A 27,383-nucleotide genomic window follows, 5' to 3' on the forward strand; every position below is an offset into this window, starting at 1 on the left:
GCCGTTGGGAGACTCATTTCAGAAATGTGTACGCTGCCAAGCCCAGGGCAGTGGCAGGCACGTTGATGGGTGGTGCCTCACCTAAGGATATCCCCTCCTGGGAAATTTTGGATATTAATAAGGAGGGGATTCTTGCAACCACTAAAAGGGCAAAATCCTCTAATGCTCCAGGACCAGATGGCCTTTCGAATTTAACTTTAAAATCAGCTCCACAATTATGGTCGGAGGTTTTGCTTCTATTGTTTCAGAACATCTTAGTGACATCACTTTCCTCAGACTTGTAAGGAGGCCATAGTTATGATTTTTAAAAAGGGAGAAAGATTGAACCCATCGAACTATCATCCCATTTCCCTGTTGGACACCGCTTATAAAATCTGTTCACGCTGGGCTGAGGATTCCAGTTCACTAGACCTAAATCAATCAGGATTTCGGAAGGGTACAGGTACCTCTTTGAATTGCCTACTGATATAGCTATTGCCTAATGAGGCAGTCCAGACAAAACAAAAACAATTTGGTCTTTCTAGATACCTAGATATCTCTAAGGCCTTCGACTGTGTTGACCGCTGCAGGTTATGGGAGATGCTAAGGGCGTCAGGTTGCCCGAAGCCATTGGTGAGCATTTTGGAGCATTTGCATCTAGATATCAAATTGAAAATCAGGCTGGACCAAAGGGGCTCGAACTCTGGTTGGATGTACGCAGAACATGGTGTTAGTCAGGGTTGCATCCTAGCCCCTTTTCTTTTTATTTTTATATCCTTGGTATACGGGCAGCTAGTATTGTAGTTAACCGCCCTAGACCTGGTTATTTGAAGCTACACTACCTGATATATGCTGATGATCTTGTGTTGATGTATTACACCGCAATGGGCCTCTAGAGATCACTTAAAGCAGCGGGCGATTACTTTGGGGATCTTGGCTTGGACATTAACGTGCCTAAATCAAAATTCTCGTTGTAAACCGACTTAAGATTATCTCTGGTAGGACTAGCTTCTCCTGGTGTAACAACGGTAAAAGATTGGAGGTGGTGAGCGAATTTAGATATCTTTGGGTTTTGCATATAAAAGGGCATTGGCTAACCAGACTCTTAAGCTTGAAGCAATTTCGTCAGTTACCCAGCTTCGGGCTATGGATAGGATGTACGGCAGCGTCTCTTATTCCAGGTTGTGAAAATGTATAAATCAAATGTTGGTCCCTAAATTGATCTATGGGGCCGAAGTACGGGACGTGGATTTGGCTTGGTCTCAACTGGAGTCCTTTATTTGGAAGCAAGTGGTGTCACTCCTTATGCATTCCTAGCTGTTCGACATATCTTGGGCCTTGATTCTCTAGAGGTAAAGGTTTTTTGGCGCAAAGCTCAATTACTGAGAAGTATTTTTTTTCCTCCTTCTTTTACTCTATTTGAGCAATTGAATAATATTTGTAAACAGGGCGATTGTGGTTCCTTGAATGTATGGATGAATAGTGTTACAAGTGTTTTGGAGGATAATGATGTACTGATTGAGGACCTACAGCTCATGCCCGGTAAGGTGAAGAAGAAATTACATGGAAAGGTTTAAGCTAGTCGCTATTGGGGATAAATATCCCAGTGGTACAGTCATTTGTTTATCTAGGAATCTGCCTGAACTCAAGCAAGGTAGATGTGCCAAGACAAGAGGCTCTGATCAAGAAAACAACAAATCTAGCAAACCTAGCCAAAATCCTAACAAAAAAATATTGTAATTTTATTCTCATACCACTAATTAAATTCTATAAAGCTAAAGTGGTTCTCCATTTTGACATATGGAGCAGAAACCTCACTTAACTTTTATGTAAAGAACTGGGCATTACTGGAAGGGCGTTTCTGGAAAACAACATTGAGACTACCGAAGGGAGCCCCTATTCAATCAATATGGATGGAATTAGGTCTGACGTCATTGGCAGCAATTGCCGAATGGAAGATGCTTGCCTTTTACAGAAACTGCAGAGATGATCAGCCAAAAGGAGGCTTTGTGCGTTTGAAAGAGGCCCTATTGAAGCAGTCAGAGCTGACACTGACTAAATGGGAAGACAAATGTATAATCATACTTCATCGCCTGCAAGAAACATGTGATACCCTAATGAATAATCCTGATAAAATCAAAAGGAAACTATTTGCTAGACTGGTTCAACACTGAAGATGAAAGGCGCAAATACAAGGGATATGGCAAATTATGGGAACCCAGTCAAAGACCGTACTCCATCTTTAACTATCTGAAAATATTCCCACATTAGTTTCTTCGGGACCAGTTTCTACGATTCAGACTAAACTTGATCAAGACCAAAGAGACTAGCTGGTGTAAAACTATAAAAGCAGGCCCACAGACATGTCACCTGTGCAATGAAGAAAATTCTACTGAAGACACAAGGCATTTGATGATGGATTGTTCAATGTTTGAGAGACAGATCAGTCATAATGCCTGATGTCATCAAAAAGTATGGCCACAGATCAAAGGACATATGGTGGAAAATGCTATTAGCTAATGAAAGGACACCTATAACTCTGGCTCTCGTTAAATTGTTAATTATCATCAAGGGACAGCTCTCGGTGGCAAATTAGATGAAACTATCACTTTTTTATATTTGTATTTTATTCATGATGTAGTCATTTTTTACTTTTCTTATTTGTTAAGTGATAATGTGTGATTAGAGGTTGTCAAATGTATAACCATATGATCACGTTAAATAAATAAAAACATTTTTTTTAAATTGCACGAAAAGGACTGGATATAAAATAGACATTGTCTTGAGTCTTACAAGATCTGCAAGCACTTTACCTTGGACATAAAGCCCTATAACTCATGGCAAAAATGTATGACAAAACATCCGTCTAAAAAAAGAAGACTTGTGGTTACGGGTAAAATAAAATCTACTGTCAACTAATGATGCTGTCTATGCAAGAAATAGAGTGCCCAAGGAAGCTAGTTTATGTTGCTTTTGTCTGTTGTGTAAAGACACTAGCAAAAATTTAAGTGTTGAATGTCCAGCACTTCTTAACCTCTGTGTAGAAAAACTTGAGTTATAGTTTAAAAATTGACCATTGCTCACATGGGATATGTAGTGGTGGAATTTTCTTATGGCCAGTCTGATCAATTAGTTATAAATATGATGAATTTTGTAAATTTTATTTTAACAGATATTTAGCTTATGTTTTATTTTAGTGCAATTTTTATAGTTTTTTTATTCATGCATGTGTGTATAGTTTTACTTGTTGAAACTATGTCACACAGTAAAATAATTAAATTGAATTAAGCAAAGACATTAGAAAACCTACTGTTGGTCGATGCACAGAAGGTGTTTTATTGTGTGTGTGCTTAATCTGACAGTCTGCATAGTCTAACTTGCACATGCTTTTCACCAGCAAATTGTATTTACTGTGTATTGGAGCTTTATTTACGACATCTTTGCTAAATTTTAGTGCATTCTGAGATGGTGACCTCACCATCACAAAACACATTCTAATTTGACAGAGTGCTCAAATAATGACCATACACCTATGAATGCTTACAAATGTATGCAAGTTAGGGCTTGCACAGTATTACATTAAGCACAGATATAGTTAAAAACATGTTAATTAATCATGATGAACAACAAACTCTAAATGTTACACACCCTCCTCACTCTCATACTCCTCACTGCCTGCTACATGCAGGTCTAGGACAAGCAGCAGCTCCTACATCGGCCCAAATGGTGCACTGCCCATCTGACAAATAGGATCCCTCTGCCCATAGGATTCAACGGCAGCTGTGATGTTACCATAGAATGTGATTGTTGGGGGTGTTTTCCACAACCTTGGGATGGAAATGCACAACATAACATAAGGCTCCCCAGCGCCACTGTTAGTGCATAATAAAAACAGTTAAGTTCTGAATGTAACTTATTTTGCTGTGCTTGATGAGGACTGTAACCTTGAGAAATGAATGAACTAAGGAAACACGTAACCTCAGAAGTTGTAGCTGCCTCCTTTGAACAAAATTTGAAGAAAAGAGAAAACAGTATATTTATATCATAAGAAGACTCTCTTAGGGAAGTTGTATGCAGAACACGGGTACATTTAATCGTACAACCTAAGTGGGTAACAGACCCCCAGATGCTGCCAAACTCTCATCCAACAACTTCCTCCAACTGCCACCGCTTCAACCAACAACAACCTTCTCCCATCCACATTTTAAATAGAACATTCTAACAAGAAATTATATAAACTATGTACAGGTAGTGTTGCTGGAATAACACGAAAAACATGAAAATACTAAGTAAATGAACATCATGAATGGCAATAAAATGCTGTGCAGCTGTCTAACTGGTTGCCAATGAAGGTACCCGGTTTAAGAATTGGAGAATAAAGACTAACAGTTTAAAAAAAAAAAGTCACTAAAAAACTATGTAAATTTCACGGACAATTAAATACTGAAAGGGTTGTAAATCTCACCTGTCTTTGTAGTTGATAACAGTATCAATGATAGCATTCATTTGCTTTGTCAGTTTCGGTGGGTTTGGTGACAGTTTTTCTGCTGGAGGCCTGCCCCGTCTCTTTTTAGCTTTTTCCAAGTCCTCCTTCACAGAATCTTTGTCAACATGTCTTCGCCGTTTTCGCTTCTTAATCCGCACTTCCTCTTCCATTTCATCCAAGTTGCCGTCCTCGATAGCCTGCAGGAGAATGAGCAGAAACAGGGTAAGTATTGCAGGCAAACTTCCACAAATATGGGGAAAAAAGCAGAGGTAGAAATTTTAAGTTTAGTCATTCATTAAAAGAAGGGATGTGCCCTAGTGGCTAAATTGGCAATTTTGTAATTCGATGTGGTATGCAATATAGACATCACCACTTTACCAAGGTTGTAATCCTAAGTAAATCACCTACCTCTACCCCAGATCCCTTGTTTTGTCACAATTGTGAGTATACTTTTAATCAGGTGAAATGTCAGCATGAATAGTTTTATAAAAAGTGGTAATACACATTTTCATGAGTGAAACAAAATGATGGCAATTATTTCGGTGTGAACTGAAAATATGGACACAATGATCAAGTAAAGCTAGAGTAGACAACCTGCTTTTTCATCTGCTAGGACTCAAGACAGCCCTGAAAAATATTATAGAGTACATCCACACCAACCAGTAAAATTCTATCCTTTGCACACAGAGAACAATATGTCTTACAGATTAGACCATGTTAACCTTGGACGGTTTACTAAAGAGCTGTTTGTTTTTATGAAAGCACTTGGAAAAGGTTCATAAGGCAACATGTTCAGGTTCTACCTTGCACACGATTAATTATTAAAGTAATAGATTGCATATGTTAATGTTAAAGGACATTTGTACCGTGCACTATAACCACCGGAGTGATCCCGTGGCGCTCTTGCGGCTCTGAAAGAGGTAGGGAGGTTGAGTTAGTGGGAGGAAGCTGGATAAGTGCAAGAGAGCAGTGATGTGCTGTTGGCGGCCTCAGCCCGGTGGGTCCGTTGGCTGGGCCTGGGGTGTTTGCGGCCGGTAGTCGTCGTGCACTGTTGTGCGAGTCTATGTGTGTTTTTGTTTTGTTGTTGCAATGTAGGGAAGTTTGTGCGGTTTGTTGTGCTGTAGGTTTGTGGTTGTGTCTGGTTTTGCGTTTGAGAGGTGTATGCAGAGGGGGAAATTGTTAGTGGAAGTGGTTAGTTGGCATCTCTATCCTGAATTGAGGCGCTGGGCTTGCGTAATCTCCCCAGATGGGGTGCAGGAGCACCCCTCCGCCTCTGTTCTGATCTGGGCCCGTCCAGCATTCATCATGATATTTCATATTTTGAATGTGAGGTCTGACATAAGATAATTGGTTGGACAATTAATTTCATTACCAATAGTGACTAAAGCATTACATGCGTGATTCCCATTTAATACAAAAGGACAAAGACAATAATTTAAATTTGTTACAATGACAATGTATATATTAATTCCATTTTGAGAACACTATTAGGACCAATTAGCAATTACTGGCACATCTTCAATTGACAGTAACATAACAAATGATTCTATTTTTCAAAAGTGATTGAAGTTGAACGAGAAAGTATACATTCAAAATCGTGGAAACCTCTTTGTAAACTTCTGGGAATCTACAATTTCCAAACAAAAACGTGTTCACTTTGAAAACAAAGGGCAAGGCACATTAGAACATTTGCTTTTTGCAACTATGTTGCTGCATGTAGCTGGAAGTACAAAAGGTATGCACAGGTTATCTACCGAACAAAGTACAGACACTATCAACACCTTGCTTTAACATCAGATGCATACTCTTTACTAGCATAGGAATACAGCTTCTTCCTCACAGAAAAACATTTAAGGGTTCACACAAGACATTAGTCCCCCTTCACTGGAAAGATATATTGTTTGTGTCCATCCTGACAATAAACAGGTACACAAAACAGCTGCAATAATATTCCTCAGACATTACAACAGGTATTTTACAACCCACCCCTCGCAACAAATTACACACAGCCAAAAAAATAATGCTTATTCCATTGGTCATAACTAGAATACAGTAGGAGTTTGAAATACGCACACACACTGTTCAGATACCTACCAAACACGATTCCGAAAAGCAGCAGAGGAATTAGAAAACACGCACCGAGACATGCATGGTTAAGGCACAAAGAATATGTACAGAGAAAATGAACAGATCTGCATTACTTGACCATTCAAGCCATACAATGTTAAAAATGAAAATAAACACACCAATATGAAACAAAAGGTAGACAAAGCCTGTAGTGCTACTGCCAGAGAGCGCGCCCGTCGTGAAATCCGGTTTCTGAATCAATGCATGCATGCTCACAGTACAATAGATATGATTTTCCGTTCCTCCTGCATCTCAATATTGCCATCAGTATGCAAATGCTAACTAATCCTTTCTGGCATAAGAAAGAGCGCTAATCAAAAAGCAATTACCTTCACTTTTCCACGTCCCCAAACATGGCTAATATTTACGATCATGTGAGCATAGCAATCAATACTGAGAATGATTACATCATATTTAGAAAAATGAAGACTGAAAAAAGAAAGGCGAACAAAAGCCCGGTGCACAACAAGCTAAGGAAGGGGAAAATCCTTAACCTGGCGTCTTAAAAAACCAGTGCGATTTGGAAATCTGTTTCCTGTGCATCCTCTCGGTGCTCAAACCCATGGAACAAGCATGAAGAGAGTGCTCCGGAGGGATAGCCGGAAACTACACTAGGCCTTAATAATCCAAACACAATTTCTATCACGCTTCTTCCACAGTGTACGCGGCGAGCCACTGAAGATCTGATGCGTGCGAGGGAAAAAAATGAAAATCATTAATATTCATTCGGCTAAAGCAAAGCAGCCAGTGTACACCACTGCAGCAGAGGGATATTGAAAAAAGGAGGAAACGTTCCACAAATCTGGAAACGGTGATCATAAATTGAGCATGCAAGCATGTGAAGAGTTAATGCTTTGCTCTCCCTTAAGCATTCAATTGAGCAGAGAAAGCCAGAGAAACGAGCCCAGCGTCTGCTGCGCTACACATGCCACTGCTGAATCTGGAAGAAAACAATAAAAGGATATTTACCTTACCACTATCAGATGGCCGGCTGTCGGAAATCACAGTTAGGGGGGATAACATTAACAAGCCAGCAAAGCAGCGAGCTGCTAGTCTCTTCATCAGCTGAGCAGGAAAAGAACGGGAGCCGGGGAAAGGCGATGTTTTCATATAGAAGTAATTTTATTTTCTGAAAATGTAATACTGAAAGGATTGCGAGGCTCAAATCTGCTGTTTCATTCCACCCAGTGCAGGGCCAGAAGCCGCCTTCCTCCAGCCTGCTTTAATATTGACAACTACTTAACATATTTTCTTCCTTATTATTTTGGATATGTGAACTGCATGATTTTTGAGGTAGGTCTTTATTCTTTATACATCAGCTTACAAACACAAAGCCAATGTTTATCTCATAACGCACCTGAGAATCTTCTTTATTTTTAAAGAATGCACCAAACCCAATATTCTTGTTTTCGACCATCATATGCACTGAACACGGAAATAATATTCTATTACACATAAAACCAAACTAAGCATTATTGTATTGTAAGGTGTCTTTCATTAAACGTTACTTGGTCTTAAACACAACATGTTTGACCTAACCATAAGCAAATAGAGCAAATCTAGTTTCTTAAGCAGCTTTTATTATACGATACTGCGATGCACATTTCCTTCAATCATGTTCTCCTGCAGCAAACGCAAAAGTCAACTATAGCAGCAGAAATCTAAAATGTGCAAACACATGTTTGACAGCAACATTAAGACTAGCCTAATAAAGGGCAAACCAACAGGCTCTGCTCCAACACCGAGAAAGGCACTTAACAAATGAGGTTACAGACAAGGCTGCAATCGAACTTTTTCCCTCTCAGGAGAAATGCATGGAGAGGTGCCATCATACCACATCAAAACACAGATGTAACAACTAGCCGATTCCTCCATTCCTCAACACGTGAAGCTTTTGACAGGCAGATTATCGTTACACCTATGACAGCTAACACACAAGGGTTCTCTGCATGAACGAACACTTTTAAATTGCAAATCGCTTGGAATTCATTCGTTTTAAATTGAAGGTCGATGCTAGTATGCAGTGTAACAAACGCCCTAACAATTAGTGCGGACTCCCGAGGCTCCACGTTTCTAATTGTATTTAGTACAATGCCAACAACATAAGCAACCCAACTGAAAAGAATACTCCCACGAGCTAGACTGCGAGTGGGCCAAAAATCCAGAAACCAAAACAAGGAAATGAAAAAACACAGAATACCCAGCCAAACCTTCACCAGGGTAATAATACATCACAAAGACAATCCATGATTTCTGATTGGTGACGTGTGCTGCTGCGCGAAAAGCCTAATTCGGCAAGGAAACGCCTCGCATGCTGAATGGACTCGGGGTTTAGTGAAGTGAATGGAATGGAATGGGAGGAACGAGAATTGCACAGAAGGAGAGTTAACTGTTTCCATCCCACGAATCTGCAGGCACGGTATATATTAATACACATATTTCTTTAGGGAATACAACGACCTTTGAAAACAGTACACATGTCCTTGGAGTGTGTATTTACTGTATTTTATTGCTTCTTTTGTTCATACATTTACCATATTAAAGACTATGCTTACCACCCAACGGGCTACCATTAAATTACATTTTATTTTAGGATATCTTCTTATTCTAATAAATGTTTATGTATTGACATTGTACTTTTGGAGTCTATTAGTTTGCATAACCGGATTTGATTTTTAATCTGCTTTGTATTTTGTAATCTTGTTGCTTTGTAGTGCTGAAGGTTTTGTATAAAGCCAATCAATATGCACTTAATAAAACGTTTTTTTTTAAAAAAAGAAACGTCATTTTCAGGTTGTGTACCCTTGGATTTTATTTTGAATCCAGTTTTACTTCATTGTTTTCATATTGCATCTTTAATATTACGCCACACTAAACACTGCCTTTATCAGTCTTCCACATGGGGTGGTAATCAAAATATTCCCACAGAAAATGGCTCGACCAAGTTAAGAGCACACAGAGTTAATGTAACGCACAGGCAGAGTGTCCTACCTCCCATTATAATACACACTACTCAATCACAGAATGGCTGCCCACCCCCAAATTCCAAAACAGATAACATCTCATGAAGAAAGCTGGAAAACCAGTTCGAAAATATTTTCCACAGTTATCAGTATCTAAGAGAGTGATTGGAATTTGATGGGAACAAATGCATCACCAAAAGTGCAATCGTGAAGCATTTAATCAAAGTTTTCCACTCAAAGAAAAATCCATGTTATTCCTAAAACTGTGTCATTATATCTTTGCATTTCATCAGAGGAAAAGAGCAGTTAAGTATGGAAAGGTCAATAATGTTAACTATAGGGGCCAATAAATGATTAAAGAAATTGACTTTGTTCAAGGCCACAAGAAACATCGTCTTCGATTCAAGCAATGTTGGTTGTGGTGCCTAGTTCCATTCTCAGCCAAGAATGGATCTCTCCATGGATGGAACAATCACCAAAGTGTGTTTGGTCTTGCATCAGGATCCCATTTACCAGAAACATTGCTAAAAAGATCCTGCTGGAGGATAGGCCTTAATGAAGTTCGTTGGTATACGCGAGTTGAGCATGACTTTAATGCTAGCATCAGTAAGGGGGTGAGGGTAGGAAGGGTGGAACACCACTCCTGTTTTCACTTATGTTGAGACAAAACTCCCAGTAAGGTGGCAGATAATTACTTTGCTAATTCTCCGAGATCCCTATATTTCTAGTGCACATGTCTTATAAAACGCACTGATGCATTGAGATCATTCAGCAGTAGGGAGATTGAGGGTGGTCATTTTGACTGGATGTTTAGTGGGCACCTTTCAAACGTATGCTCAGAAGGTAATTATTTTCCAGGCTAAATATTCAGCCAGTTGCTAACAGTTTAGGAGCAAATATGGACTTTAAGAAAGCAAGTATTTTTTAAATATTTTAAACGTTTGAGCTGTTGAAGGCCTGGTGGAGGATGATCATGAATTACATTCTGAGTGTTATTCGCTATGTTTTGCACACATACATTTTTTCTGCGTTTATTAAAACACTGAAATCCCTCCACTTGAGATCTTTGCTCATGTGTGCCATATATAGGGATCTCAGTGAATTAGCCAAGGTGAAAGTGGGCCTTGGAAATACATATTTTGAGGTTCAAGTGCAATTACCAAAGCAAGTAAAGCCATAGTGAAGTGGTCTATATTACTAGCATTAAGGGGGTGTAGAATGGCAGGAAATCCACAGGGAAAGTTTTTTGACAGCAGTGGGAGGTCCTTTACACATCAACGATTGGGTGGCAAGAGGACTTATTTGCTTACTATTAATATGAGCTGGTGAATGACTGGTGTTGTCTTTATTAAGGCTGTGTTGTGGGTGCAGTGAGATGCCATAAATAGGATAAGAGGCAAGCGGGACATGAACAATCCGGAATCCCCAGACCCAGTCGAAACAGAGGAGACCCTGTGCATTGACCCATGGCATCCACCACGCTCTGCAGTAGACCCGCCACTCTCCGCAGTAGATCTGCCACTGTAACAAGCCTACTGCTCACTGCTAAAAACCTGTGGCCCTTGCTATCACAGAGCAGTGGCAAACCAGCAGGGAAGGGGAAGCTAATAAAAGGTATTTTAGAGAGGCAGGAGTAAACACCAGATACCTTTTATATTTATTCAGGTTTTTCAATATAATTTCGTGCCAACTGAGTTTTATAAATTGCACACACATATTTGGGTTCCACTTCTCTGTAATATATTTTTTTGTCAATATATTTTTATTGCATTTTTAATGCATTACAATAGGACATCACCAAAAAGGACTGTTCCACCAAACGGCTAAACACAGACGGTTTACAGAGAAGGCAAAGTATAAGCACAGGGACTAAAATCTGTCCACAATCATCTTGCCTATTTATCGGTAGTTAGGCTGTTGCATTGTCCTCACATCACTTTGATGATCAGGGTCTCATGCTTTGTTATAACAAAGAGAACCGTTTCCAAGTTGAACCCTATTGCCTTTCAAACAATACATTACCAACACCCATAACACCCCCTCATAAACAAGCCCCTCAGAACACCCCACAACCCACCCACCCCGACCTTCCACTTATCCCCATTCTCCCCATGCAACAGTGTTTGATAAACGTCCGCAGTTTCATGCCGGGTGTATTGGCACCCTCCCAGTGGGACAATTTCAAAGTCTCCAAACTACTTATATGGCTGTTCCCCTGCAAGTCACCACCTCTCAGCGGCACCCAGAGTCAAAGGGCACAGCCCCGTATTTCCCTCTCCACCAATCCCCATAGCTCCACCATACCCTAAACCCTAATCCTTAGCACTGCTCACTGATCATACTTCTCAAAAAAGGGCATTCAAAAACATTCAATAATGGACTGGGACTCGTCCAAACGGTGTGTTTTGAATTTAATATGGTAGATGGCCTTAACTTTCGTCAACCACTTTTTCGTTGGGAGCTGTGTACTCATCCACCCCTGGGCTAGACAGCACCTGGTGGCCACTATCATCCCCTGAACCATATGCCTGTCCTCCACTTCTTCCTCTTCCTCTAGCCACACCCCAAAAAGGAGATACCATGGCGAGAGCTCCCTGCAGATCCCGTCCACCTCAATCTACGATAAAACCTCCCTCCAGTAAGCTTGCACGCTGGGGCATCCTCACTATATGTGAATGTAGTCTCTGTTCACCCGATGGCACTTCCAGCATTGCAGGACATACCTCTTTCACATCTTGGCTAACAGCACAGGCGGATAGTGCCACCTATGTAGCAAGTAAGAAACTCTCCTGCACATTAGCACCCATAGGGCATCATTGATGTCCATCCCCAGATCCTGCCCCCACTTGGTCCTGACTGGGATCCTAGGCACCGACAACCAAACAAAAAGCGCCCCCCAGAAAGCCCGCCTTCGTGATGAGGATGCGCTCAAAGTCGGTCAACCACCTCCGTAGATTTTCGCCCCACTGGTCGTCCAGTAGGGCTCCCTTTAACTCGAGATAGCGGAATACTGATAACCACTCCCAGGCACACCTCTAGTCTATCAAGTGAAATGAACACCCCCCTCCCACATCTGCCCAGCCCTACTTAGCCACATCTCGTACCACAAATGGAATGCCAGCGGCTCTTCGACCATGTCTCGCAGGGATGGGGCCCAAATCCAATTTAGGGGTGACAGCGACACAGATAGTGTAGCGATTAATCAGGTGGTCACTCAACTCAAGAAGTCCCACCCCGCCCCCCCACCCCCAAGCAAGGTGGCGCGCACCCAAAGCGCTTACACATATTCAACTTTAGGGAGGCCTCCAACTCGTCTTGCACCAACCCCAACAAATCCCTTATGTTCCACTAATAAGCTAGGAACCAGGCCGGCGTATAGTAAGAATATATATTTATTTAAGGATTTAAGGTTGGACAAAGACGACTAGAAACCAACCTCAACCACCAATGCTGTGGCACTACACATTATCACAACTCCAAATTACTTTCCGTTATTAAAACTACACAGATAGAATTTTGAAATATGCAGTCACAATTTACATCAGATTTACTTGCAAATTAACCAACAGAAAACATTCACAATACAATGGAAAAACATTTTTTGCAACACACATTCAAAGAACAAGATTCTGGTTTGGGAAGCTTGGGAATCGATGGGAAATTTCGTTTTGCAACACACATACAATTGAGATGTAATGCTTGGCAATTCTGGTTTGGGATGCAAGGGAATAAATGGGGAATCTCGTTTTGCACCCTCTACATTCACTTGAATAGCAGAGTTTTAGGGTTACTTATTTTGTGATTATGGACAACCCCTTCGGAACAGGAGTCAGTGGTTTCAGAAGGACAGTCACCAAAGTCTTTATTGTCTATACTGGCTCTAACACACTGGGCATGAACTGTGTTAGTTTCGAATTCTAACAACACTCATCCCAAGATTTTCTATATGGGAATTGATTGATTTAACTTCAATTCAATGCGCTAAGGATCTACACAGCATCCTCCCTCCCCACGATATAATGGGAAGGATTATGGCGGGTTGTTCCCAACACAATTCAATTTAAATGGATAGGTGATTTTATTATTTTTTTTTTTTTAACACTTTCTCTTTATTGGTACACTTGGTAAGACATGGTACAAATTCAAAGAAATTACATTATCGACTGGAAATCTGTTCAGTTGACAATTGCATTCAGGTGGTATCAGACAGTTACTGAGGATATATGGGTAAACTATAGGAATGGGCTATGAACTGGGCAGTTTCAACTTTAGTCTAGGGGGGGCAGGCGATGTAGCGCATGTGGACGGCGAGCTTGTGGGTGAGGCTGTAGAGGGTCCGCCGCACAGGAGAAATTACTTAAGTGGAGTCCATATATCGATGGGGCGGGATTGAGGTGGTTGCATAAGCACCCACTGGTCCTCCATGTCACTCGCCCACACCACAACCCTTAACCAGTGGTCCTTAATGGGGGAGTATGGACCAGTCCATCGTAGTTGGATACATCTTCTGGTCAAAAGAAGACAGTCGTTAATATTTAACCATAGTTACTGTTGCGGGGTAGGGAATATGGAACATACCTGTTAAAGGTGAAGGGTCAACCGTTTTACATACCATTTCAGACAACATTGCACATATATCTTTCCAAAAGGTTGTGAGCCGGGGCAATCCCATATCATATGAAAATATGTGGCATCAGGAGATAAGCAGCGTGGACATGCCCCAGTACCTTACCCAGAGAACAAATGAAGCCGTCTTGGGGTGTAGCGATACTGATGCAACACCTTTAGCTGTATCAGTCTGAATCAGGACTTGTATGATACTTTGTTTGTGCGTGCATATCAGCCCAAAGGTCGTGGCCTATATCTAACTGGAGGTCTGCAGCCCATTTATTTTGTGTGTTGTAGTGTAATGTGCTGGATTGAGTTTGGATCAGCCAGTACAATGATGAAACATGTCTGCTATTGCCCCCAGGAGCGACTAAGTATCCCATCAAGGGTTCGTTCTCGGGTTCGACTGGGAAGCTATCCCATAATTGCTTGGACGCCTTGCGATGGCCAGCATATTGCAGCCATTGTGAGGATTGACCAAGCATTAATTCAGGCACATCGGAGGGATGTATGAAGTTACCCTCTATGAACATTGACCCTAGTGTAGAGAATCCGTGATGCCTCCAAATATTACTGGTCCTGGAGTCAACATGCGGCAGGGAGGGGACGCAATTCCAAAGGGGAAAGTCTACATGAAATGGAGCTGCCACGTGTAATTCCCCCCAAATCTTACGCCAGGCCAGTGCTGTGAAGCTGGCAGGGTCGAAGCTGCAAACGTCTGCGACCGTGGGTGGTGGGGGGGGAGAGGTGAGTTAGTGGGGTGGGTGGGGATGGGCGGTGAGTACCAGCGATTGGAGATCCCTGTCGCCCGCCGAGAGTTTCTTGAGTCGTACGCGAGGAGGGGGAGGACATCTGTCAAGCAGTGGCTTGTGAACTGAGCTGGGGCTGCCACCCAATAAAGTCTGAAATTAGGTGCGGCAACCCCTACCCTTTCAAATGGTTTAGTCATCATCTGCCATTTCAATCTTACTGCGCCCGAGTACCAGACAAACTTGCAGATTTCGCTGCCTAGTTCTTGAAACAGCACCCCGCCAGGCCACATAGGCACATTTAGAAACAAGTATAGGAGCTTAGGAAGTATTGTCATCTTCAAAAGCACTACGCACCTCTGGATTTCGGATAAATAACAGTGCATCATCCGAATAGAACAAAATTATTTGCGGGTCTTTTGAGAATCTGCACCCCTGTGGCTGTGTTTAAGGCGAATCATATCCGCCAAGGTTTTTTTTGATTGATTGATATTTTATTTCCATCGCGCTCGTACACAAGTGTTTCAGAGCGCGACAAGGCAAGGGAGGGGAATAGGGGAGAACAAAACAGCAATGTTACTAGGCCCAGTGACATTGAGAACACGCAAGTGCATGGGAGAGAGAGAGAGGGGAAAAGTGCATGAAAGGGGGGAGAAGTGGAAAGTGCGCAGCAAAGGAGAAACAGATAATTAACAATAAATAATAAAGGCAACAAACAGTGGTAGTGCAGCCAGCAATTTGCAAGTGCTAGGTTTAAGGCAGCAGACAGGGTAGGTCTGATAAGTGCAGGAAGAAAAAGGGGTGGGGGGCTGTATGGGTACAGATACAGACCACAGTGCAAGGAGTGGCCCGGAGGCAGTGCGGGAGGGTGGCAGGGTGAGCAGGTACCTGGGCCCGAAGGACAGAGGGTGGCCAGGTGCACAGTGCCAAGAGAGAACAGATCAGCAGGGGAGAGGGGGAGAGAAGGCAGAAGAAAAGAGGAAGGTCTCGAGGTGCTTCTGGAACCAGAGATGGTTCTCCTCAAGTTTTAGAGTGGCAGGGAGGCTGTTCCAGAGGGAGGCCCCAGCCCGTTTCTTTGTAAAACGACTGACCCTGAGGGAGTTGGAGGTAGAGGAGCGAAGAGCTCGAGAGGGGAGGTATTTGCGGAGGGATAGCTGAAGGTATTTGTTCAATGATAATGGCAAATACTATGGGGAACAGGGGGCACCCCTGCCGAGTAACCCTGCCAATCTTAAACTGTGGAGATAATAACCCGTTGCTGTTGACCCTAGCCACTGGCGATGTGTACAGGAGGGAGATGCCATCTAGGAACCCGCTCCTGAACCCGGAACCCGCCAATACAGCGTACATAAACTGCCAGGACACAGAATCAAAAGCCTTCTGGATATCTAATGTGGCAGCCACGGCCCGAGCTTCAGGGTCTATTTGTGCTAAAATGTTGAAAAGGCGTCACAGATTCAAGGCCGTGGATCTGCCCAGGATGATCCCCGATTGGTCAGGGTGAATAATATGCGGCATGACTGGCATATGTGGAGTAGCAAATATTTTTGCAAACACCTTCACATCAGTGTTAATGAGGGAAAGGGGGGGTAGGATCTGCATTGGTCAGCAGTCTTCCTGGGCTTAAGCAAAACCATAAAAACCGCCTCCTGCATGATGGGGAGAGTGAGCGGCACTTAAGCGACTCCTGCCACACCTGCAAAAGGTAGGGGGCTAGGGTTTCTTTGTAGCGTTTATATAGTTCAGCCGAGAGACCGTCAGTGCCAAGGGCTTTCCCGGTAGGCAAGAGGTCCATAGCTTGGTTAATGTCGGTGAGGGTGATCGGGAGATCAAGCAAGGTCTTAGTGTCATGGGAAAGTTGGCTGAGCGGTAAAGCATTGAGGAACCCATCAATCTGCTCCATCAGGCATGTGTCTTTGTTGGTGTAAAGGTCAGTATAGAACTGTGTCAACACCTTGTTGATGGCGTTGGGTGTATGCACTGGAGCACCAGCAGCATTGGTCACAGCCAAAATGCATCTGCTGCCATTTTCTTTGCGTGCCATGCCAGCGAGTAGTTTGCCTGGTCTGTCCCCCTCCCCGTATCTTCTAGCCGCCGCCGGGGTGTCAAAGAACTTCACCTCTTGTTCAGCATGTACTTTGAAGGTGTCAATGGCCTCTTTAATTTGTGACAGTGTGGCTGAAGGGGGATCAGAAGTTAGGCCCTGCTTCAGTTCTCAGAGTGTCTTCTTGCATTGTGATATGTTTCGGCAGATTGCTTTAAGGACACTAAACTCCGAGGCCAGCGTGATTCCCCCAATGTAGACCTTGAAGGACTCCCAGAGTGTACACGGCAAGGTCACTGAGCCTACATTTTCCTCAAAGAACAGTCATACATGGTCATCGATACTGGGTGCAAATGCAGGGTCTTGTAGTGCAAGAGGCTTAAACCTCCAGGTATTGCGATGTCTAGTCAGTGTTGGGAGTGTTAGGGTAATGGTAACCTGAGCATGGTCGGAATAGGTGCGAGGTAGCATAAGTGTTTCTAGGATTCCCCCCCAGGAGTGTATCAGAGATGAGCCATAAATCAATACCGGAAGAGGAATCATGGACCGTTGAATAGAAAGAATAGGATCGATCCCCCACATGAAGCGACCTTCAAGCATCCACAAGTCTCAGTGAGAGCATGCTGTCTGATAGCGGAGGACGCCCGCGAAGGGGCTCTGTGAGTGTAAGTGGACCTGTCCAGGCATGTGTCCAGAATGGTGTTAAAATCGCCTCCCCATATTATTGGTATCAAGGGGTACTGGCCAAGTCCACCAACTACGTCCCTGTAGAATTAAGGTTCGTCGACGTTAGGGCCATAGACATTCATTAGAATCAACTCTCTCCCTACGAGGGATCCGTAGACCAGGACGTATCTACCCATCGGGTCTGTTTTGGAGTATTTACACTGGAATGGAAGGGACTTGTGGATCAGGGTTATGAGACCCCTGGATTGTGAGGAATAGGTTGTATAGGAGCAATGTGTGCCCCAGTTTCTAGCGAACCCATTGCAAGTTGCAGAAAGCGTGCTGGTTTCCTGCAGAAAAAGGATTTTGGCTTTGTGTCTTTCCAAATATATATATTTTTTTTAGGGATTTATAAAGTACTCGAAACGGACTATAGTGTAAAATGGCACAGGTAACCTCTACAGAGACAAATTACTAGAATTTTATAAATACCTACATCCCATCACAAAAGTCAAGCAGTTCCAACAGGCCTAACAATAACTGAAGCTTTATTTAAACAAAATTATTTTTAGGGCCTTGCAGAACTTAACGAGAGAGTCGAGGGTCCTAATTTCCCTGGGTATACTGTTCCAGAGGCTATGGCCAAACACGGCATATCTTCTATCTGCTCTGGACACAAATGTAGATGTAGGAATAACCAGCAGGAGCTTGGTCCCTTGAACATAGACATCTAGACAGCTGATATTGCTTGAGCTTGTCCTTCAAGTAATCAGGTGCTAAGTTGTTCAAACACTTGAATACTAGACATGCTACCTTAAACTTAATGCAATCCACAACCACAAGCCAGTGGAGTAGTCGAAGTAAAGGAGAAACATGGGAAGTTTTGTTTAGTCAACAGATCAGCCTAACTGCTGCATTCTGGGTCTTTTGGAGCCTATAGAGTTGTTTTTTGTAATGTCCACCAGTTGGCTGTTGCAGTAATCTAAGTGGGCATTTGTAAGTGTTACCACCACCAAAGCATAATCCTCTTCCGGGATATACGGGAGAGTCTGCCGTAGAAGTGTCAAGGAATAAAAAATAGCTTTCACCTTGACTCCAACCTGACTTTCACAACCCAAATTATCCTGCCAGATGCAGCCAAGGTTTTTTAACTTTAGCTGAGTATTTAAGCTCATCTCCCAATAAATTTGGGAATTACTGTTTTGTGATGGTGGTAGAAAGATGTTCGGGACCAAACAGAATAAATACTGTTTTTGCTGCATTCAATTGAAGTTGATTCCAGGCCATCCACTTGCTAATCCCCTGGAGCCATTCACTGATCTTAAGCAAAGGTTTCCTCGACAGTATCAATTGCAATGAAGATCTGAGTGTCATCTGCATAAGATTGGAAGCTCATTCCATGAGGACTCAAGATTTCCATTACAAGTCGGAGATACAAATTAAAAAGAAGTGGCGATAGCTATGACCCCTGTGGGACTCTGCATCCCATAATACAGGGGTCTGACATACAAGCTCCCAATCTAACACATGGTTGGCGGTTCTCCAGGAAAGATCTGAGCCACCGAATGGCGTGCTCTGAAACTCTACCAACCAACCTCAATCTGTCTAAAAGAATAACATTTTAGCTGCATTTTACAGCGTTTGACCGGGTTGCCTAGTCCCCGAACATTCCAACTAACAAAAGTTATGTCTCCCATCGCAGTACAAGTAGTGCAATATTTCTACCGCCAATGACTTGAAACAACCCGTGTCTCGTCTCAGTGTTTCATCTAGTACACAGATCTCTCTTGCCCTTGTGTATGGGCGTGGAGCAAGTGCTTTTAACATTTAAAGAACAAAGCCCAACATTCCTTCCAACCCCTAACCCGCATAACCCACAGAAATGGAGCGATGATAGCCCACAAGCAATTTCCACAACTTAGAGCGCAAAATTGCATAGGGGAGGCTGGTGCACAGGCTCACCTGGGCCATCTTCGGACTTGCGCGTACAGAAACAAGGAAATATACCAATTTAAATCATACAACAAGAAACAGAAGAGTATTGCGGGCACCCCCACCACGACTATATGTAGGAGGAGATAATCAACTAGAATTCTTGAGTAGTGTTGTGGCGATAGATCAGGCCGACCAGATCGACACCTTAACAGGTTCTCCATGAGGGTGCGAATATGGATATGATTAGACAATTAGGACAGCTACCGCAACTGAGCTAGGTAGTCAGGATTTTGGGTAGTGGCAATATTTCATCCAGAAATTTCATAGCTTCGCCAGGTAGAGTGAGAAAGAAAGTTTTATTGTTCCATGCATCCCGCAGTTTGGCAGGATATAGCATAGCATACTTCATGTTATTGTCTTGCAGCTGCTTCTTCACTGCCAGGAAGGACTTCCTCTCCTGCTCGACGTCTACCGAAAAGTCCAGGTATATATGTATTCTGTTGGAACCCAACATGAGATCACCCTGCTCCCAGGCCACCCGAAGGATTGCATCACGGTCGCGGTAGTTCAGAATGCGGGCTACAATGGGTCTCGGAGGAGCCCCATGGCTGGGTTTGGCAGCTAGGGATCTGTGACCTTGTTCAACCGCAAATTGTGAAAGCGAGGGGTTTCCAAGGAGCGGAAGTAGAGTGGACTCGCAACCACACTCAGGGACTTCAATGATGTGGATATTGTTGCAGCGGGACCGCGACTCCAAGTCATCGTCGTTCTTCTCCACCTGAAGTACTTGCCTGGATAGTGTAGCTAGTTCTGCTCTCATGGTGGACATGTCGTCCTCAACTGTGACAACTCTTGTCTCAGCCTCAGCCAGACGCAGGTCTGTTTTATCAATGTTGTCAATGCGCGTCTTGATAGACTGAATGATGCTCCTCATATCGTCAAGTTTGCTATGCACCATGGTGAATCCCTCCTGCATGCACGCCATCATACGCTGGGTCTCGGAGGGCTCCATCAGGGCAGACTCAGGCTCCGCTTTGGCGGTTGTTGCAGCTGTGGGGACGGCCCTAGGTGCAGATTTGGTATATTGGTTCATGGATCGCTGGTTCTTTGCTCCTCCTTTGGTCATCCTGTGTAGCAAAGCAGGTACGGGGGGCAAACGTGGTGGGCTTTGCAATTATGCTAGGTGGCCCCCGCCAAGTCTGTGCTGCAATGTAGTGTATGTTAAGGAGTGATATCCTGTGTCCAGCAGCAAGGTGAACACGGTGGAGGAGAGCCGGGCCCAAGGTAATTGTGCAATGGGCCAGTACAGACAAGTACAGCAAAGGGCTGACAATTTTAGTAGGGGGCAGGTGATGTAGAGAGGTCCACCCCCACTTTCACATGGACTGTGCCAGATTAAGTGAATTTGGCTGGAGCCATTGGAGTCCAGGGAGAGGTCCAACAGGCAGTGCGTCCCCAATCAATCTTCTGTTTAGGTGGGGAATCTTTAAAAGACACTTGGGCACTGTAGAAGTAAAGATAATGAGGTCTGAGCCGGTTGAGCTGAGGAGGATTGCCAGCATATAGTGAGCTGCTCTATCACCCAGAGCACTCACGTTGTCGTGTCAGGCAGAGGAGCCAAGGGCACTGCAGACAGCAGGAGAGTGAGGGCAATTGCAAGAGGGCAGCCCCGTATGTCCACCCATGTGGACGCCGCGGTCCTCAGCAGCCCCGCTAGGGTGGAACGGCATAGATGATGAGGGACTCACCTCCAGTGATGCGAGTAGTGTCGCAGCCTGCCCCAGGGCGGCTCTCCCGGATCCAGAGGGACGGCTGTGTATTACTTGTCGGGGCCTCCCTGGCCGCAAGACACTCGCCACACAGGTTGGTTGGGGGGGAGGGAGTCGCCAGCAGCTTGGGGTGTTGAGGGTCACCATGCGGGCACACCAGGCGATGCAAGGCCTCACAGGGAGGAAGGTGGCATTGAGCATTCCCCGCTCGGCAGCCAGGGCCAGCGCCAAATGTCCTGCTCCCAGTTCGGGGTGACCGGGAGCCGCTGCGAGATCAGGAGACAATCTCCTAGCCAACGAATATACAGGGAATCCAGCGGTAGCCTCCAAACCTTCCTAAAACCATTGGCAAAACATATGTCAGCCCTCGATTAGCGCCAGGTGCAGGAGCTCTAGGAGAGAGCTGCCATCTTGGCCTCGGTGCAAAAGCACCTCCCCGGATATGGTGATTTTCTATAGTGGAATTAATTTCAATTGGATTTAATAAAATGTGCCAAGGGTCTTTCCAGTACCAACCCCTTACCGCTATGAGAGATGGAGATTAAGGCTGGCAGTTTCCCCCCTCACACTTCTGATGGCATTTAGGATATCTCTACTTACATGGGAGGTTTTGGTCAGGGAAAAACAGCAGGGTTCCTCGGAGGACATCACAGATCTGGTCAAGGCCTTTAGTCAAGGATTTTCTCCTGCATGAAGACTACCTCTGGCTCCTCTGATTGGATCCCAGCTAGCTTCTAGATTTCCCGGTCACTGTCTCCAATGCAATGATTAAGGCCTCTCTGCTAGTTGTTCGTCACAAGTGTCTGGCAGCAGGCAACCTCCAGGAATCAAGTGAAAAAGCTGTTCTGGTGCAAAACTGACCTCTTATTGAGCTGATGACACTCCTACATTATCATAATTCCCACTGTTAGGATTGGCTAGCACTCTCCCTTCACCTCCCACCCAGATGCCCACTGGCTGCGGATGGGACCAGGAGTTGGGGTGTGTGCATGATGTAGGCTGAGGCAGGAGAAAGATTTCTCATCTCAAAATTACAGGTGGGTTTTACCTTTTTGGGTTGTGACAATCTAACAACATGGCAGCTATGCACATTTTTAAGATAACTGCATGAATCTATGTATTGCTGGATTCTACATTTTATGGCAAGTCGGAAAATACTAATTTTATTTTGGCACGCTCTTCCTGGCAGAGCCACCATTTTTCACGGTTTTCTGCTGCATCGAAATACCTAAAAATGGAACACTTCCAAATGCAAACATTAATTTCACAATCAAAAACTTCACCAATTTTGCAGTTCCTCAGACTTATGAAAATGCCAGAATCATAATTTTGATCATAACTTAAGTTATATACATCACAAAAATGTTGTTTTTACATGGTCCCAACTGACTTTTTATCCCCTTAAAAATGAACCCGGGGTGAGCCCACTGGGACCCACAATGCTCTTTTGATTTAAGAAAAGGAGTTCAATGTTTTTAAAAAAAATACTTTTTATTTGCATTTTTCATAACCGTAAACGGAAAATGTGTTCAATGTTAAACATATGGCAATGCATTATATAAGAGGTAATTTAATTTATGATCACCCCAAGCAGTTTCATTTCTCTTCCAAGGCCAGATCAGGACATCTGTCTGGCCAATTTTTATTCTACGCTCTTCTCCTGAGCTTCAAAGGGTCTTTGTTCAGAGCTTATGCACACATTATGGGGAACCTGACCTTAAAGGTCATTTCTGTTGGTCATGTGATCTTTATCACTGTAGTTCCAATCTCTCTTGCAACATTTTTTGTATTATTAACTGAAGCTCCAGGCCAGTTTCCTTGATGAACCCAGCACAAAGGTCTGGGGGGGGTCCAGGGGGAAGGGTCACAGTTCCAGATACACCCGGTTCAGTTACATGTACAGTTCTGAGAAATAGCATTTCAATTTAAGAAACATTTACACGGGGCAAGCCTACGCCGATAAGCAGGAGCGAGGGAAGCTCCTGCGACCGTGGTACCGGCCTGGACTCCAATGAGGAAGAAAAGCCAGGCGGTTCATCAAAGCCGGTGAGTCGATAGGAAAAACAATAAGAACCGGGCTGTGTAGATTGAGAATCGCAGAGTGGCAAGTTTGAACCAGTTTCTATGAACTGTGAAATTCAGAATTATATGTAAAAACTCTTAATGCTCCAACAAATTTGCTCCTGGATAGCATGGGAGAGGATATTCGTAGAGAAGGCGGGAACTCTCTCCTCAAGAAAAGCATAGACACACTATTTAGAGACATTTGCTGGACCCCTAAATGGGGAGAAGAATTTGACAACAAGAAAGTTATTCTAGGAAAGCCCATAGATAATTGGGACTGGCATGAAAATGTTGTCCATCTCGATAGCTTGAAAAGCTATAAATTCATTCAGAAACATACTATATATACGTTCAAGAGGACACAAAAATATTTGAACTCGTGTCCTTCGGCCAATCGCAGGAATTTTACACTGTTAGTCAGAATCGATCATTTGCCGGTATTGGCAGTAGCAGGTGCCGACCGTCAAATCCATAAGAGCAAACGTTCATGTAGAATATGTATGAATAGAATGGTGTATGAATCTACGAAGCATATATTAACTGAATGCCCAAGTATGGGAAACGCCTACATAAAGCATTATGGCAGATTTGTACACCATTTGGATACTATTAAAGAATCCTCGTTTTGGTACCAATGTATCAACACGCAAAAGGCCAGCCTGCACACATGTCTTTATATTGAGTATTGTCTATGGCAGAAGAACTGTGGTGCACTAAGGGGATGGCAATGTCGAGACTCGGCTTAGAGAAAAAATAACATCATGTAATAGACCTTGTTCTCGGTGGGGGGGGGGGAGGCTAAACGCCAACAGAGCAAGGTAACTAAAAATCAGTAACCCCGTCTGGCCTAACTATACAATCTCACCAGTAGCAATGTGAATGAGATATGGTAAATTAATTTTGTAAAGGTCGGTTTAACTATTTGGGTCTAATCCTTTGGCGAATTACCCAGGAGAATGCTGGTTTCACTGAAACTGAATGGTATGCAAGGATAATCGTTAAATGTTAGTGATGGAATATGTATAGGAATTTTAATGGACCATTTGCATGTCAAATAATTCTATGTAATATTTGTTTTACTTTAGTTTTAGTTGTGTTTAATTCCTTTTTTTGTGATTTAATTATGTGAAAAGATGTTCTTTGTAAAACTTTATCACATTAAATTATATAAATAAATAACAAGTGTTAAAGGGGGAAACCTGCACCACACGGGTGCTAAAGTCAAGAGACTTTGGTCAAGCCCCATATGAGAGAAACTACAGTTAACCAGCAGGCCGTGGGAGAGCCAGCCGAGTAGGTCAAAGTAGTCATACTAAGGGTCCAGCACAATCCCTATATAATCGAAAGACTTTGATCTTCAAACTACATGAACGAAAGAGAAGTGAATCCCGCATTGAGAGAAAGCAAGGGAAGTGAATCCCACATTGGGAAAAGCAGGGGACATGAATCTCTTAACACTTGAAAGTAAAGTGAATGTGAAGTCAATAGGCGTCTGAGCCCGACCAAGGGAGATAAAGGGGTGAAGCTATCTCCCAAAAGTTAATTGCGAAAAGAACTGTCATATAATTTGGGAAATGACATATGTAAGAAAGGTCAGCGCCCAGAAGAGTGGTACCCAGAGGTGAGCCCATCACCCAGCAAACATTGGGAACTGAACTTTGTTAAAGGAACTCTTGTGTGAACTGTATTTTGAAACCGAGAGGCCCTCCAAAGTGAGAAAACATAGCTATCAGGGGTCTTGAATCATTAAAGAACTTTCTAGGGATTTGCGCCCGAGGAGGGGAATCCCGGGGTGAAAAGTCATCACCCACAGCCCATGGAAAAGAGACAGTTTGTTTTGTTATTTGAGTATGTCGGGTCCTCGAAGGCAAGAGACTTTCTGAGAAAATGAGACTAGGCCATTGACGGTCCTGAGAGCTGCCATCAGAACTGTCGTCTCGTGCTGGAGAAGCCAGAGACTGTGCTGTGCTCAAAGCTCCCATCTTACCCAGTGTCCAAAACGTGGGGAAGGGAGACCCAGGCTACCACATCCGGACATATTTAAGAACACTTCCTTTTTTTCTTGAGAACTATCCCACACCCCTTTTTGTATGAGTTGTGAGATTTGGCAATCAGTTTCTTAGTATATGCCCTTTTTATTTGGACACGCCACCAGGATTGCCTTATTTTTCATTTGATGGTGGACACTTCCTCCCATCTTAGATATAGGTTTAGATTAGGTGTTTTTCCAACCTGCATACAGCATTCATTGTTCTATAAACACCCTTGAACTGTGATCACTTGTGTGTCTTACTTGTTGCCACCATGAGTTCCTCACAGGACTAATTCCTCCTTTTTAGCTTCCAAATGCACAGTATTTCAAATGTATTATTTCCTTCCATGCGCACATCTGCAGCCTTAAATCTGTCACATGTGCCTTTACACGAAATCAGCATCTGCAGTGCCACATGTTTTTTTTGTGGAATCCATTTAACACAGTTAACAATATTCCAGTTCCAAGTCCCACTTTTCTTTCTCCGAGTGCCTGTACATTCCAACAACACGGAGGGAGGACCATTCTCACTCCTTCACCAGGCCTTATGTTAAAATCATGGTCTTGTACTGGCTTTTAAATTTCAATGGAACTTCACACTTGGCCAGCTTCACTATCACAATGGGGCCTAGCATGGCCTCTCCATCTCTGTCGCTCTTTGGCTGTCTTTTAACCCCACAATAGCCATCTATTCCCCCCCTCCTTCCAAGACGACCACAGAACTTCCAGAACTGGGTGAAACACTATCCTCCTCGGGATATGCGCCCTGGGTACCCACAGCCACTGCCCCAATGAGAGAGGGGCCAAGATCCTGTTGTCCAGCACCACCCATCGCTAGTCGGAGCGTGGGTCGAGATGGCTTACCATAACACGAAACTGGGCCGCCCTTTAATATGTTGAGAGATCCGGGAATCCCAATCCTCCCCCCTCCTCCCTCGGTAGGATCAGTGTCCCGTAGGCAATCTGATGCTTGGCTCCAGCCCACAGAAACTTTAACAGCGCTGCTCTAATTTCCTCAAGGAACAGTCGCAGGTTCACTACCGGGAGCATCTGGAACAGAAATGCAAATTTAGGCAATCCCACAATTTTAATACAATTTAGGTGGCCATCCACGAGAGTCACAGCCTCGCCCATCTCTCCATGTCCTTCTGCACCTCAGACCACAACAGCAAGTATTTCTTCCCAAAAAGATCCCTGCAGTTGCACTACACCTGCATCTGCAGATATCGAAAGGAGTCCCCTAGCTCCTTAAACAGCAACCCCTTAATGTACTTGATGTACTCCCTTTCTACCGAAGGCAGCCCCCCCACCATGTAGGCTATTGATGTCTCCAGATTGACTTTGAAGCCAGATAGCCCCCGTTATTGCCCCAAGCTTTCCAGCAGGCAAGGCACCAACTGAGCCGGGTTAGTAATATACAGCAGGGCATCATCTGCAAACAAACTGACTTTATAAGTTAACCACCCCTATCGAGACCCTTCTGATTCCTACGCCCCCTCTGACCCGCACAGCCCATGGTTTCACGACTAGTGCATAGGGGTGCCCGCTCTCCCCGTTGCTCTGCTTTGTGTCCCGCTGCAGTGAGAATGCCTGCAACGCGTTCCTATTCACCACCACCCTGGCTGATGGCTTGGAGTATGAATCAGCAATCCACCCCCTCCATTTTGGTGCACGAAGGGACCTCCCCCAAGAAGGCCCAACTCACCCGGTCAAAGGCCTTTTTCCAATCTAAGGGCAGCAGGTGGGCCCACCTCCCTTGCCACCACCGGAGTATTGATGACGTGGAGAGTCTTGCTCATATTGTCAGCCCCCCCGTCTGTGCATAATGAAGCCTGTCTGGTCCGCGTGAACCCGTCGGTGAAGGCAGTACTGCAGGCGGGACGCCAACAACCTAGTAAATATTTTTGCGTCCACATTTAATAGAGACATGGGCCTATACGAGGAACAGTTAATGCAATCCT

General features: G+C 43.9%; 1 protein-coding gene across 1 annotated transcript in view; it reads right to left on the reverse strand.

Annotated features, from left to right (window-relative positions):
- The window catches only part of SMARCA2 (SWI/SNF related BAF chromatin remodeling complex subunit ATPase 2), a 3,136,185-nt gene that overhangs the window by 316,868 nt on the left and 2,791,934 nt on the right, over positions 1-27,383 (reverse strand). The window contains exon 31 of the mRNA XM_069625745.1: positions 4,445-4,662. Within this exon, the coding sequence (XP_069481846.1) occupies positions 4,445-4,662 (218 nt within the window). The remainder of the gene's footprint in view (positions 1-4,444; positions 4,663-27,383) is intronic.

This window comes from Ambystoma mexicanum, chromosome 6p (assembly GCF_040938575.1).
Source record: "Ambystoma mexicanum isolate Mex_15411 chromosome 6p, UKY_AmexF1_1, whole genome shotgun sequence".
NCBI lineage: Eukaryota > Metazoa > Chordata > Amphibia > Caudata > Ambystomatidae > Ambystoma > Ambystoma mexicanum.